Below are 16972 nucleotides of genomic sequence, written 5' to 3'. Positions count from 1 at the left end.
GATATGAATCAGCAAAGAAACCATGGATTACTAAGAGTCTACTCTTAAGTATGAAAAGGCGAAACCATTTATATAAGGAATTGATCCAAAATAAAGGGACAACTACTAGGGATGATTATAAAGCATATAATAACATGCTAAATTGTCTCCTTCGGAAAGCTAAAACGGATTATTTTGCTTTTAAGTTTAAGAAGCTGAGGGAAATCCAGGCAAGACTTGGAAACTTATAAAGTCTGTAGCGAACCCTAGTCGGTCTCCCTCGGAGCTTCCGGACAGTGTGAGTTGTAATTCAGTTTGTGAGAATTTCTCTAATATTGGCCTTAATGTAGGATCCAATATTCCAGTCTTTGCTGAGGATGGTAATTTTACATAGTTCCTGCCTGACAAGAGCGAAGTATCTGTTTATTAAAAGCCGGTTAAATTAAGTGAGTTGTCTGAAGTGGTTAAAAATATGAAAAGAGTGCAGCAGGATCGGATCTCATGACTGTGAAAGCTTTCCGTGTTATTTATCCTATAGTTTCTAGTCAATTGGTAATGCTAATAAATGAGTGTTTTAAGTCAGGTATTTTCCCCGATTGTCTGAAGATTGCGAAAGTGAAACCGCTTTTTAAAGGGGGTGATAGTGGGAATTTAGATAATTATAGGCCCATTTCGCTTCTTCCTATTATTCCTAGAATAATAGAGAGACTAATAAATGTAAGAATGGTTATTTTCCTAGAATCCAGGTCTTTTTTTCGATCTAGTCAGTTTGGATTTAGGGATAAAATGTCAACTGAGCAAGCAATGATCTTTTTGACGACATATGTGAATGATCAGTTAGATCGTTGTGTTAAAGTGACATCCGTTTTCCTTGACATAATGAAAGCACTGGAATATGTGGATTATGAACTCTTACTTTAGAAGTTGGATAATTGTGGTATCCTTGGGAATTTCCTGGAACTTATTAGATCATTCCTGAGTGAACGTAAGCAGATGCTTCAAATCAAAATTGAGACCACTAGCCCGTAGAGAGTCAAGGCTGGCGTTCTTCTAGGGTCAGTTTTGGGACTTCTTTTATTTTTGATTTATATAAATGATATTTACCGGTGCATTGAAGATATAAATAGTTCGGATAAAGGGGATCGCGTTAACAGAATTACAATTCCTAGTTTTGCTGACGATACACATTTTACAGTTGCTGCGAGGACAGAAAGAGAACTTCTACTAGTTCTGAAAAAGGGATTGGAACAAATAGAGAAATGGATGAGGGTTAATAAACTTAAATTAAACCATAAGAAAAGTCAATTTATGATTTACGGGAGAAGCGTAAATTACTATCCCTGGATAGAGAAACTAGAACTTGATGGGAATGCTATAGAACGTGTCAGAACAGTGAAGTTTCTTGGAGTGATAGTTGATGAGTGCTTGAGTTTCAAAGACCATATTAATCAAATTTCAGCTAGAGTTTCCCGAAATTTGCGAATTATAAGGAAGCTAAAGCGTACTTTCCCTAGACCGGTTCTCAGAATGCTTTATTTCTCCCTTATTCATCCGTATTTGATTTATTGTATATTGGCCTTCAACGTTTGTGGGTCATTTATCGCAGATTGGAGTATTACAGAATAAAGCTGCAAGAGTACTTACTGGAGATGATAAGCGTTCCTCGGTTAGAGCAAGGTATGCTGAACTACATATTGTTCCACTATTTGGATTGATTAAGTTTTATAATGCTCTTTTTATGTTTAAACATCAGAATAAAATGCTACAAATTTGCTTTCAAGATTTTTTTCTGCCTGTTTCTAGTTTTCATTCTTATAGTTTAAGACTTTCGAATGAATTCAGACTACCTAAGCCTGTGACAACTAGGTCAATGTTTTGTATCCGCCATGTTAGCCCTCGTGCTTGGAATAGTCTGCCAGAAGGGATAAAGAAGGTGACGGATGTTTCTGAATTTAGAAGTATGTTAAAAGAACATTGTTATAGGGTATATGGGAGTGAGTGAGTCAGTTCTCCGGTCTCTTTTGCCTTTAGTTTGCTAATGTTTTTTTTTTTTTTTTATTTTTGTGTTTGGTTGATGGTTTGCGAAGGACAAGGATTAACATGTTGAATATTGAGAATTGAAGAGATTTTATTGAGTAGGGGGTGGTACAGTCGCTTATTATTTATTTTTATGTGTTAGGTTTTTTTTTTTCTTTTCATTATTATTGTTTTTTGTTCTTTTTTTTTTTTGTTCTTTTTTTTTTCTTTTTTTAGGCCTAGTTGGGGTAATGATCTCCTTTACAAGCTTAGCTTCTGGATTTTGTTATTTTTGGTTGATGAATAAACCCTTATTTATTTAAAAAAAGAAGAAAAAAGAAAAAAAAAAAAAAATTGGCTTAGGATGAGGCATTTTACTAAAAGAAATAATTCATTGTAAATGTCAATCAGATTGTAACAGGTTGGAAGAGCCTCACTGCTTACATTGAAGTCTTAGCTTTATGAGTTTGGTGAGTCATTTTTACCATTACCAAGAATGCTTTCAATGCAACGATGTTTGTAGTTCAATCTTATGTAGTCAACAGAATAGCTTGCTTTCAATACACATAATATGTATGCTCACATAATGTTTCTTGGTAGAATACGCACAGATACAGACCCAGACGAACGATAGGAACAAAAACAGAGCAGTGCATACCGGTTTGTGAGGACTGGAAAGAAAAAAACCCACTTCTCGAAATTCTGAGCCCCTCTAACTTCCCTTTCCCCGGAAGAAACATTTTTCCTGAAGTTCTGAACTTGAACTTCCAGCAGAGCGATAAAATAGGTTGAAATTACCAGATACGTATAAAAGCCCTAGTGACAGCATGCAACAGACAACATGCTTATCAAATAAGGTTCATGATAGAGTTACCACTGACCAATATTGGTTTCTGCATAAACTAACGTATGAAGCTAAGAGAGGAAAGGAAATAATAAATGATAAATAAAACCAAAAAAGGGTGAGAAAACGAGGATTTTGTCAGCCAGTGGGAAAGTCAGATGACGAAAAACTAGCATATATTTCGACAAGGACCTCCGCCAAGTCGTCCTCAGTGCAAAAAAAAAAAAAAAAAAAAAAAAAAAAAAAAAAAAAAGATCCGAACAAACACTGAATGAAAGACCAAAGCCGAAACCAATGAAAAAAAGGATTTTACCGAAGAGATTGTGCAAGAATCTTTTGCCTAGCAATACTTTTTGCTCTTCTGCCATTTCAGTTTTCATTTTTTTGGTTTTTTTATTAACAAATGGGTCACAAAAAAAAAAACAACATACAAATCTCCATATAATGCTAACAAAATAAAACTGCATATAATACCAACAATATCAAAATAGGTCCCGACGCATATTATCGTGTTTGGGATGACCCAATAAAAAGATCACTTCAACACTTATACACTACCTCGGGGAAATAATACTCTCTGACTCCTCCTCTCCGCCCCCACCCCGACAAAACAAATAATCAACATTCTAAAGATAATATTTTTTTTTAAAGGGAATTAAAAGGAATCCCACACTCATATTCTATGATTCATCATGCTTCCTTTCATATACCGACAATCACCTCAATCAACACACAAGAAAATTTTTCTCTTCTAACACTCACAAGCATATACTCACTCCCAGATCCATCACCTTATCCGTGTCTACAATACTGGTTAAAACAAATACATCGCAAAGAACCACGAAATTCCTGAAGAACCTTCTTACTTTTTAGATCCGTCGGAAGCCTGTTCCATACTTCAGGACCAATACACCTAATAGAAAATTTAAGTCTGGTAGTAATTGTAACCAACGTTCTAACTAATTCAACATTTCTAGTTTCATAACTATGTTCCCTTTCATTATAAAGTTCCGAAAAACATGCAGGTAACAAATTAGAAAAAAATTTATACATAAACAAATTAGATATGTGAATAGGTTCTCTTAAATTTGACTGGGTGCAAGAATCAAAAGAATCTTTTAGTATTGAACCGTCACAATCTGAGCTTAATGAAAGGCGTCCAATGCCCTTATTTGTAACCATATTCCTGTTTATATATTTTTTTTTATCCCGATTAGCTCTTTGAAATTTCGTAGCTAGTAATTTGTAATCGGAATGGAGATTGTATCCTAATATAAAATGAGATGTGTAGGATCCCAACAATCAAACAGCGCTAATTTAGAATCAAAGTTGTAATTTTTATTTTTCAATCTCAGGGACTTATTTATTGAAGTTTTGTGTTCATGCAAACGTTCACCAAGTTGTTGATGGGTCCTATCAATGTAAAATTTCTCACATGAACACGGGAATCTGTCGACACCACTACACAGTACATGTTTAGTTTTATCTTTTCCTGTTCAACTTTTTGTTCACTTTTGAAAGAAACAGAGAGATTGTGTTTATTTAAAACTTTTCCAAGTTTATCACTAAGTTTTGAAATGTATGGTAGAGTGGTGAAAGTTTTTTTTCTTAATTTCTGGAACAACTGAGTCAAGGGGGGCAGGCTTCCTATTTTCTTGTCTTGTATTTTTCGATTGTATATCTATTATATTATAAATAAAGTTTATTGGGAATCCATTTCAGAACAGAATATCTTTCGTATAATTCAATTCGGAATTTGCATGGTCTAGTGAACAGATTTTTTAAACTCTGGCAACTAAAGATTTTATTATCCCTCTTTTAACAGAAGGAGGGTGATGTGAAGAGAAATGTAGATATCGATCATTATGGGTCGGCTTTCTGTATATAGAAAATTCAAGGCTAGGAGTGTTTTTTTATAATCAAAACATCCAAGAAAGGCAGCTTTCCTGAATCTTCTAGTTCCATTGTGAACTGGAGGTTTGAATCAAAAGAATTTAAATGTACCAAAAAATCTCTAAGAGAGTCCTGTCCATGTTCCCAAATAGAAAGAATATCATCAACGATAATTATGCATAAACTACATAATTACTGGAATTTTTAATGGAATGCCCCATAAATTACCAGAATATTTTTTTTTTCCTGAAATTAAGAATAAGATTACTGGAATAAGAGTGCAGTCTATAAGTGCACAATACTCTCCACACAACCTGCATAATTACTGGTACTATTCAGTGAAATTTCCCAGATCTGGAACAAAGTGGATATTAAGTGTCAAGGCCAGTGAAAATAGAATCTGATTCTTTGAATTGGTTAAATGGACACTTAAACAGCTCTGTACGATTCTAATAATTGGGAATTCAGCTTCTAATTAAAAAGACTTTCATGTGCAGCTATGTAGTTTTTGGTAGCTTTGATTTTGATTTTAATTTTTACATTATTTGATTTACAACGCGCATTCGGCTATTTTTGGGCTTCTTATACTCGTTTATCAATAAATTATTATCTTATCTTACCTCTAGCAATGGGTGCCGAAGAAAAAAAAAAAGAAATGTGGGTGAAAAAGCAGCAAAAAATCAGCTAAAAATATTTGGCACCAAACACCCTAAGAGGATTATTAAAGTGATCCTTTGAAAGTATGGTTGTCTTTGGGAACGACGAATTGTTAATGTTTGAATTTTACCGATAAAAACCGTTGTCAAACTTGACTAACTAGTTTTAATTATTTATTCAGTAGTTCAATGCAACGACACTGACGAAAGTGTAGAATTGCCCTAAAAACTCCAAAAATATCAAGGACAGTGAAAATGAAATTAGATGGTTTAAATTGGTTAAATAGAAACTTCCACAACCACATATATCTAAAAAAAAATAATAATAATAATAAAAGCAGCGACGGAATCTGAAAAAAGGAAACGTGGGTGAGAGGTTAGCATAAAAAATAAGCTAAAAACATGTGGCATAAACAGATTAAGAAAAAGTAGCTTTCCTTTGAAGATTTAGCTGTCTTAGAAAATCGAGAAATTGTTAATGTTGAATCTTTGCGGACGAAAAGCAGTTTTAAATTAACTAATCAGTTTTACTTGTTTATTTTCACAGTTCAACGTGGTGACACTGACGAAAATGGCGTGCTGCACTAAAAACTTCATAATTCAACAAATCGCGAAAGTATGAATAGACCTAAGGTGGGTTCACTAAGGAAGATGTTTTTATTTAAATGTGCTGGTACTCTAAGGACGCGAATCAACACAGGCTAGTTCAAGTTAATTACTTTTAAATTTTAAACTGGTTATTATACCTTGGCAACTCTTAAGCCTACAGATTTCATTAATACTATCAAAGATTAGTAATATTATCAAAGTAAAGAAAGTACTATCAAAGTAGTAAATTAAAGATTATCGGGATATACTTACTGATATTTCAACTTTGTATTTCACAGCGAGTCCTGCATGCTGCAAAGCTTTAACAACAGATGCATAAGAATCTTCCAGTTCTGTGTATTTACCAACTAGCGCTATGTTGACAGATTTTCGTAAGTTTTCCTGACTACAAAAAAGTGAAGAAATAAGTAAAAGGAAAAAAGAACATGGCCTTTAGAGCGAATAAACAAGTGACTTTATTTTATTTTAGATATTTTCCACATGTTTCAAGATTGTTGTTATCAAAAAGCGATAAATGAAGAAATTATTAAAATGTACGCGAGAACCATACCCCGTATGTGCTTTTAAATTACCCGGATGTGCTTTGAATTGGGTATAGGCGTTTACTCCTGGAAAATTCCCCCACGCGCAAAATTGAGCAGCCAAAGAGAAAGTACAAAATAGGTACCTCAGAACGTCAACCAGATGGCCAAAGGGGTAACAAAAGGACCAGATATCATAGAAAGTTTTAGGGCGGGGGCTGGTTGGTCTCCAATTACTGGTTGGTTAAAAAAGGACTAGAACTTTCTATTTCTGATCAAATGAGCATCCTTCGAAGTTTCAAAAATCAATGAAGCGGATGTTGGGATGAGGAAGGGGCGGTCCCTCTCCTATACTGAATAAATTCTGCTCATTTTGGTTTTAATATTACTCTTTACTTTCATAATAGCAGCGTAGACCAGGCACATTCCCAGAAATCAAGAGGAATTAAATATCGATTTCTACCTCCAACACCCCTTGCCCCTTCCTTAGAAATAATTATGTATTTATCTGAAGGCTCAAAGAGGTGGTAATATTTGTCCCAACTTGTAAAAACGTAATAAAAATGCATAAAAACACATTTTTGTTACGTCTTTAAAAGTTTTTTTGTACAATTCTTTATAAAATGAAGGGTGTTCATAATAAAGGTATGAGAATACTGCAAACACCAAATGTAGCTATTTTAAGCGGTCTCCACATATCTTTTCTTTGAGGAGAGAATGAACTTCATGCAGCCACCGTAGTGTATTTAACTAGACGATAGGAAATATGCTGGGTATCAGGAGCCTTAAAATACTCAGATAGTATACCCAGATATCTGGATATTGGGGACCCAAATAGATACCATGTGTATCCTGTTTATCAAAAAAGGTGTATCTGCAATATCACAAGAACAGTTGAGGATAATAAGCTTAAACTTTCAAAGCATGTTGAGTAACGTGTGAGAAAGTGGTCGGAAGGCAACCGGTCCCACTCCCATTCTCTTTTTATCTGCCCTCCCTCCAAAGATATCTGATCAAAATTTTGAAATAGCCATCTTGTTCAAACTAGTTAATAAAGTCAAATAGCTGCACCTCCAAGGATGATTTATCCCCCATATCTTCTGGGGCAGGTGTTGTAAGATATATAAGTTGCCCATTGTTTATATACAAGGTTGGCTATTGGGGAAAGGTGGCATGTTTGGCCCTGAGTCTTCAAAAAGGCTAAGAATATTAAGGTAAAACTCTTAGAAAATGTTGAGGGGGACGTCAAATAAAATAAAAGCACACTATATGCAGGAAGGTTTTCAAAAAGACGCAACAGCAATATCTAAGGAGCGGCAAAGAGTGTTAAGTTGAAACTTTAAAGTCATGCTGAAACAGGAAGGAAGGGCAGCCATCCCTCCCCCTCTTGTCCTTTTAGATTCTCTCCTTAACACTGATAGAGATCTTAAACAGCCGTTTCATACGAAATAGTCAACATCTAATAGCTGAGCCTCTGGGGATGCCATGTCCTCATAGCCCCCAGGGCAAGGAATGAAAATTATGCAATTTGTCCATTTTTTACATTCAAAATTGATCATTAGGAAAGGCAAATTACATAAAGTAAACTACAGTAGTAACAAACAATATGCGCATGCAGGTTGTCAAAAGGGCCTATCTCTGCAATGGATTAGGCTATTAAAGTTGCAACTAAAGGGAATGCTAAAAGGGCAACATCAATTGACCAAGAGGCAATATTTACACGTTACTAATACTACCACTACTACTAAAACTACTACTAGTACAAACACTACTACTACTACACCTTCTATTACCACTACTACTACTATTTTCCACTGCTACTGCTACAAATACTGCTTCTGTAGCGAGTACTACCAAGGATAAGGTTATTGAAGTGAAAATTTTCGGAAATGTTGAAGGGAAAGTTGAACAAAATCTGAATATACTATGTACACACAGACTGTCAAAAGGGCGTATCAGCAATACCTTTGGAACAGCTCACCGTATCAAGCTAAAACCTATAGGACATCATGAGGGGGATGTTCAACTGGCCAAAATGCAACATGTGTATACTACTACTGCTATTAACTCTGCTCTTACTATTACCACTAAAAAAACTACTATTGCTTATACTGCTCCTACTACTACCACTATTACTATGATACTAGTACAATTTATACTGAGGATATGAAAGTGAAAATTTGACAGAATATAGAGAGGAACAAACTAAATGAAAACACACTACGTGCATGCCGAGTGTCAAAAGGGCGTATCTCAGGAATAGATTAGGGAATTAAGTTAGAACTTTCAGGGAATGTTTAAGGGACAGGATCAATTGACCGAAAGACAATACGTGCACGACACTACTAATACTACTACCACCGTTGCTACTACAACTATTACTAACACTAAAAGTAGTAAGATGAAAATTTCAGGAAGAGTTGAGGGGGAAGTTCAACTAAATTAAAACGCCTATGGATATACAGGCTATCAAAAGCACATATCGACAAATCAGCAATGCCGAATTGTATTAAGTTGAAACTTCCAAGGCTTGATGATGTGATGTTCAACTGACAAGAAGGCAAATATGTTAATACTACTGCTGCTACTAGTGCTATTACTGTTAATACCACAACTAGTTCTACATCTGGTACTACTAGTACTGCTAAAACGACTAATGTGACTCCTATTACATGGCTAAATGTATGAAGGTGAAATTTTCAGGGCTTGTTGTGGGGGATATTGGACTAACCAAAAGGCAATATTTACTACTACTAATACTATTACTTATTCATCATGAGCTAAACCAGATAAATTTTTGGGGACCCCCACTTGCGAATTGCGAGCCCCCATTCTTTGATCATGCCACCTAAGACCCTCGTTGAGTCTCTTGCGGACCCCCTGGGTTCCAACTGGATCACTCTGAGAATCAGTGGTCTAAGGGTTACGGGACTTGATTACGCACATAATGAGCTATCCCTCCCCTCACACATGCATTGCCAGCTATTACTGAGCTGCACATTAATTGGCTAAGCTAAAATCAGCTCCATTCTTTATGCCCAGGACACACTATAGTAACATTCATTGATGAAATCAAAACTACGCACAACGTAAGCATCAATTATACATCGCGTTATTGTATTAAATACGCACATATTTCTAAAAATAGCATAGCATATATTAAATACGTAACCTAACCTAGGTACCTTTATTCCCCTAAACCTCAAAAAACTAAAGTAAATATAGCTCCCAGACTGAGATACCCCTTTTTATACAGCGTCAGATGGACAATTACCAGGTAATGGCTATCTGAGCTTTGATTTTCTCGGCGCGTGTTCCCCGGATTTTAGAACAGTATCCAAATCTTTGTTGCATTGAAAAAAATTTTGTCCCCCTCCAACAAAATTCCGACAAAATACACTATAGTTACATTCATTGATGAAATCAAAACTACGCATAACATAAGCATCAATTACACATGCGTTAGTAATTTCTGAACTAGAATATTGTTCAACTTTCAAAAATAAAAATGTTTCTTGACCAATCAGAATCAAAGTTGAGGCATAATTTTTCAAATCTAAAAAAGATGAAAGCTTGAAAAAGTAGTTTTTTCATCTGTAATGTGGATGTGATAGAAGACAAAAAGACGCAGTATCATTAGTAGAGAATTTGTGGGCAAGAATTAGTGGTGTTACAAGCTTATCAAAGGAATTTATTTCAGTATTAAATATCCGCTTCTAAAAAACACATCTGACGTTAAAACCAAGACAAACATTTAGACGTTATTAAAACTGCGCATTTTTTTGTTTACAGAGTTGAATATGGTGTAATTCGGCGTCATAAAGAAAGATTTAAAGGAAATTGGAACTTCGTGGGAGGGTCTAAAAAGGGAGGCTTTGAACAGATTGAGATGGAGGAGAACCGTGCGTAGCTGTGTTGGCCTCAGGCGGCTTGGTACTGCGGTGAGTTGTTGTTAGTAGTAGTAGTTGTGGTATTTTACGTATATGGTGAATTTTGATCTCTCGAAATGTGCTTCAAATTAGCTTTCCCTGTGTGAAGGGTGAAAATTTCTTCCTTTGTGCAGAATAAAAAAATGTTCATGCTGCGACATTTCCCACCGAAAAAGAAAAAATACTATGTGCTCAAAATATAGAATTTTGTTTATACAGGAAGGATGGCCACAGAAACGTGAGAGTGGGATAAATCAACAACAAGAATTTAAAAGCTTTAGGACATTTCTAGTAGTCGAAAGTAAATGATGGACGACCACTTTCTTCTTGGCATTTTTGAATACTTTATAAAAAATAAGTCCTGTGGTATGAAAATTAATGGTCAATTTTAATTTAAATTCCAAGTTAAAGTACGTTAAGATTCAATTCATTTTAATCGAATTAACCATTTTATCTAGTATATTATGTTGACGTTAGAAGGGCTTAGAAATACCTACAATCTGCTGGCTTTTCTTGATCGTAATGACGATTTCGATTATTCTACAAGTTTTATGCAAAAAGCTGTAAACTTGTAATGTTTCGACACCCAGCATAACTATAATTGGGTTCTAAGGCGGACGGCTTCCCAGTTCGTATATATCCAATAGTTTCTGTTCAATTTGAGTTTGAGTTAAATATCAGTTTTATTTTTGGTATATTATAAGTTCATTGTTGGTTACATTTTTTATTGAGTCTAATGAAAAAATGACGGATCCAAAAGAAATGTTGGATATTTTTGGCAAGCATTTCAGTACTATTGGGTCTAGGATTGTATTGAGTACAAATAGGCAAGAGAGTCAGTCAACTGATTTTGTTGTTGACGATGAAGCACCAAACTCATTTGATTTTTCTGAAATTGCACCTCAGGAAGTTAAAGGACATATAATGAAACTAAAGCAGTTTTTCATTGGATGATTTTGGGTTTTCTATACAAATTTTGAAACAAATAGCTCCTAATATAGCCCCATTGTTGGCACATATTTTTAATTTGTCTTTACTAAATGGAGTTTTTCCTGATCTTTTAAAAAATGCCCATGTATTACCTTTGTATAAAGGTGGTGCTTCTACGGATCCTTCAAACTATAGAGGAATTTCACTGTTATCTGTTTTTAGTAAAATTTTGGAAAAAATTGCTCATAAATAACTTCAAAATTATTTATGTAATAATGCAAATTGCATTTTTGAGGTTTGGATTCATTAAAGGAAAATCAGCAAAACTAGCAATAAATCAGCTTTTAATTGAAATAAATAATGCGTTGGACACTGGTCAGAACGCCTTGGCTATATTCTTGGATGTGGCCAAGGCGTTCGACATGGTTGATCACCGTCTTTTAGTAAATAAACTAAAAAAATATAGATTTTCTTCAAAATATTTAATTTTTTTTGCATCTTACCTTGCTGAAAGAAAAATTGAATGTCATGATTGAATGCCATGATATTGCATTTTTGAGGTATGGATTCATTAAAGGAAAATCAGCAAAACTAGCAATACATCAGCTTTTAATTGAAATAAATAATGCGCTGGACACTGGTCAGAACGCCTTGGCTATATTCTTGGATGTGGCCAAGGCGTTCGACACGGTTGATCACCGTCTTTTAGTAAATAAACTAAAAAAATATAGATTTTCTTCAAAATCTTCAATTTTTTTGCATCTTACCTTGCTGAAAGAAAAATTGAATGCCATGATTGTAAAAATGGAATCCGATCTGAGTCATTTTCCATAAATTGTGTGGTTCCTCAGGGCTGTGTTTTGGGTCCTACCCTATTTGTTCTTTTTATTAATGATTTGCCTGAGTTTCTTCCAATCTGCAAAATTGTTATGTTTGCGGATGATGTTGTGATTTTTTCTACCCATTCAGATTTAACACATCTTTCCCTGAACAGCCAAAGTACTCTATCAAGTACTTCAGAATGGTATTGTCGAAACCTTCTTCTATTAAATGAAAGGAAATGCCAGTATATACTTTTTTCACGAGTTGGTTCAGTCAATCCTGATATTTTTTCTCTTTATTTAAATAATGTGGAACTGAAACGGGTACAGCAGTTTATATATCTTGGGATAATTATAGATGAAAATTTGTCGTTCCATGAATATGTTAAGACTCTATCGTTAAAAGTTTCTAGGAATGTTGGGATTATATGCCGTCCCCGCCATGTTTTTACGGTTAATGTACTTAAATCAATTTGCTTTTTCTGGTCCACCCTTTTTTTTCTATATTGTGTTTCTGTGTGGGCTTCAACTTTTCCTTCAGTTTATAAACACCTTCAAATTTTACAAAATAAAGTGATAAGGATACTTTCAAGGAGGCACACTTGCGCCTCTTTAAAGAGGCGACCCACAACAATGTTAATCAATTTCAGGTCCTAGAGGTCGCAGAGAAACGGCGGTGATCGCATTTTGTAGCCCAAGCTCAAACTAAGAAACGTGCAAAATTTCATCCTCTTCCGACTTTATCTTCATGGGGTAAACTGGGCCGGAAGTTTCGACCCTCCCACCAAAGCCCCCTTTTAACGTTTTTAACGATTGAAATTTAGAGGTTAAGCTTTCCTAGGGCCCGGGAGCTTATCCTCGAAATTTCAGCTCAATCCGATCACTCCTTCCCTGTTTTCAAAAAAACAGACATAGCCACTTAAAGTTCATTTCTCTTTTTTATTTTATCAGACACGCCTACAAGCCACACTTGGCAACGGATCCAGGTGAATGAGGACTCATTGATACTAAAATTTGACCTGTTAGGATTTTTTGATATTTTCAGACCAAAAAAATTTTCCTCCGAAATTAAATTTACGAAAAACCTCGTTTTCCTATCAGAGTCTATGTTAATTTTTCCCACCACAACCCCCCTTTAACGTTGTCTGATCGGGCTGAAATTTAGAGGATAAGCTTTCCTGGGGCCTGGGAGCTTATCCTCGAAATTTCAGCTCAATCCGATCACTCCTTCCCTGTTTTCCAAAAACCAAATATCAAGTTTTGTGGGTATTTGCTTACGTCAAAAATACATCCCACAGAATAAAAATAATTTAACGTGTCTCTTTGGTACAGTTGTCGCTACTCCTGACTGTCAGGCGGACGACCCGGGTTCGATTCCCCGTCAGAGGAAATATTTTATATATTGAATTTAAAGTTTAAAAAAGAAACTCAGTTTCTTTTTTAAATCCAATCTATTAAACCCTTCGGCTCAACAGGCGTCTCCAGAAGAATATCACAGTCGGCCTTCAGGTTACAGGTAAGTCTCAACTGCTTTGATAACATGCTGTATACCCGCATGCTCGAAGACAAGTTGAAAAAACAAAATCTTACTGTGCATTTGATTTGAGTATTCAGGAATTAAAAGCCTTAACACAAGAATCTTCAAGAGCGGGGGTTTTGGGGGGGGGGGCGGTAGCCCCCCAATTTTAACTCCTGAAACGATCAGCTAACAGTTAGTCGAGCAATAATAAGTAATAAACTGTACAAACATGTGCAGAAATTATTTGAAAAAAACTACATTTTCTAAAGAGTTAAAGAGGCTGAGTCAAAAGTTTGAACATTAAAACATACTGTGTTTCGATGATACAGTTAGGGGGCGGCCACCCCCCTAATCACCCAGTCATGCGGCCTTTAAATAATAAAAAAAGTTTTTTAAACTGAAAATAAGGAGCGCCATTAAAAATTAAAATGAAGAAAAATTATTCTATATATGAAAGGGGCTATACCCTCCTCAACGCCTCGCTCTGTACGCTAAATTTTTTATTGTTAAAAAAAAAAAGAGTTGTGAGAAAGTCAAACTTTAGCGTAAAGAGCGAGGCATTGAGGAGGGCACAGCCCCTTTCATATACGAAATAATTTCTGTTCGTTTTAAGTTTTAATGTCGCTCCTTACTTTCAGTTTAAAAAACTTTTTTTTTTATTTAAAGGCTGCGAAAGTGGGGAGTTTCGGGGGTGGCAGTCCCCCAACTCTATCTCATAATCCCTGTACGGTTTAAGGTTCGAACTTTTGTCTCAGACTCTTTGGAAAACGTAGTTTTTTTAAAATAATTTCTGTATAGGTCTTCCGTTACTCATCTTTTTGGATCAGCTGGAATTTTTTCTTCACATCAACTTCATTTCATTGCAATATCCCAGATATGTCACAATTACGTTTTTAGCCAGTTAGCATGAGATTTCCATGAAACTTTCCTTCTTAACTCACAGCTTTATATCTAACATCACTCTGATTTAATTTCTCGCAGGAGTTTAGGCCACCGACTAGAGCATGATTTAGTTTGAGGCATATTGGTCCAAAGGTGCGGGATTCTATTCCCCTGGATATTAGAGAATGCGCTGATTACCAGCAGTTTCGCAGAATGGTCGGGAAGTTCATCTCTGAGGGTTGACTTTGGTTTTATTTTCCTTGTTTGTATTTGGGCAGTTGCCCAAGAGGCTTGTTGTTTTTTCATTTAATTTGCTAACGGTGTTTAATAATTTGTTGTAATTTTTAATGCGCTGAATTATGCCACCAGGCATGTGGACAGGTGTATTTTGTAGCATTATGTATATTTCATAAATAAAAATATATATATCTGTATCTGTAATATCTGTTTCTTTTAACATTTAGTTCATTGTTCATAATTAATTAAAAAAAAACTTTCCGAAAAATGAGTTTTTCAAAGAAAAGTAAAGGCCATTTTAAACTTAACCTCAGGAGATACAAATACCTGTTAAAATTCAAACTCAAAACGACTAGAAATTACTATTAAGGAATAAATAAAGCCCAAAACGAACAGAAATTATTTAAACGATCATAGCAAAACATACAATAAGTAATAATATAAATGAATAAATAGATCTTAAAGCAAGTAATGCTGAGATTGAAAATGAAAATCTAGCTTAAAACGAAAACAAATATTTTGCTATTAAAGTATAAATGAAACTTAAAACGAACAGATATTAAATAAACAATCAATGCGAAAAAAGTATACAATATATATTAATGTAAATGAAAAAATAAATGTTAAACCGAGTGAAACTTAAATTTAACATACAAATCAAGTTTGAATCGAATAAAAATAACTAAAACCAAGAGTTTGGGCATCGTCTCACTGCAGAAGCCTAAAACCTACTGCGTCATTGGCGCTTTACTGAAAATTAATTTTGTTACAAATGTTTTCTTTTGTACTTAATATTGAAAATAAATATTAAAATTACAGTAAAATTATGAACTGATGAGCTTTTAGCAATTAATATCATTATGCATCAAATATTCAGTTTAATTTATTAGTTCTTTTCAAGATTGGTCAAGGCAAATATAGTTTCACTACAAGCAAAATTTGGATACTGCCCCCTTCTTTAACTGTAAAAACCTAAAGCCTACTGTGTCATTGGTGCTAAACTGAAAACGAATTACTCGTATATTACAAATTTATTATTTTCCAGTTCTTAGAGCATTGAAAATGAAAATAAAAATTACAGTGAAAATAAAACTTGATCTGATTGATGTTTCAACAATTAATATTATTATATATCTAATATTGAATTTGATTATGTTTATACTTTCCAAGACTGTTCAAGATTCATAATGTTTTGCCATTTTTTTTTAAACCGTGCCATTTTTTTTTAACTAATCGTGTTAGTTTGCTATGAAAACATTCTTTGGCTTCTAGGCATTTCTATCTGAGCGGAAAACTGCACCTCAAACTTTGTGGAACATGCATTTTCTTGCATGAAACAACAAAATATAATAAAATGTCAAGTTTCGGAGTGTTCCACCACTCGCAAGCAAGTGCCATTGGTATTTTTGAATCCGCATGGTCAATTTTAGGGGTGGAGGGTAGGCTAATTCTCGTAACAGTCCCATTCCGTCGTGGTATGGTTCACATTTTCAACACCTGGCGCCCGGACTATCATATAATCTACCAAGCATACAACTACCCCAAATCAGTATCATTAAATAAATGAAACCCAAAACGAACAAAAATTAAAATAAATATTAGAGTCAAACTCAAAACGAGCATAAATTAATGTGAGTAGGGTTCAAAACCCCTATGCTTTCTAAAAGCCAGAATTAATTTGTAATTTACTAAAAAAAAATTCAAATGAGTTTACTGAAAAAAAATGTGCACTGTCAATTTAAAATACATGTGCTGATATTTATTCCCTAAAATCTTAATTAATTTTTGATTTCTTAAAGTTAAAAAATTGAAAATATTTCAAAGAATTGTTTTCAGTAAAGCGCCAATGATTTGCATATTCAATTTAAGTTTCACTCGTTTTAAGATTTATTTATTCATTTACATAAATATATACTGCATATTTTGTGTACATCGATTTTTCATACGATTCCTGCACTTTTTATACCCCATTTATACATTAGTGGCAAAATATTTGTTTTCGTTTTAAGCTAGATCGCGATGTGCAAAATAAGAATTAATAGATAAAGGGTATATTTATTCGTATTTAATATCACTCGTTGTATGTTTTTTGCTATGGTTGCTCGTGTGGTTTATGGTCTTTTTGGGTATCTTATA

At 34.5% G+C, this 16972-nt stretch overlaps 1 protein-coding gene across 1 annotated transcript in view; it reads right to left on the bottom strand.

The window, feature by feature from the left end:
- The window catches only part of Ctps (CTP synthase), a 95890-nt gene that overhangs the window by 22682 nt on the left and 56236 nt on the right, over positions 1 to 16972 (bottom strand). Inside the window, exon 7 of the mRNA XM_089098691.1 lies at positions 6250 to 6382. Within this exon, the coding sequence (XP_088954817.1) occupies positions 6250 to 6382 (133 nt within the window). The remainder of the gene's footprint in view (positions 1 to 6249; positions 6383 to 16972) is intronic.

The sequence above is a fragment of the Artemia sp. Qi Xiang Cuo genome, chromosome 2, assembly GCF_049724085.1.
Source record: "Artemia sp. Qi Xiang Cuo chromosome 2, ASM4972408v1, whole genome shotgun sequence".
NCBI lineage: Eukaryota > Metazoa > Arthropoda > Branchiopoda > Anostraca > Artemiidae > Artemia > Artemia sp. Qi Xiang Cuo.
This window is presented reverse-complemented; position numbering and strand designations above follow the sequence as displayed.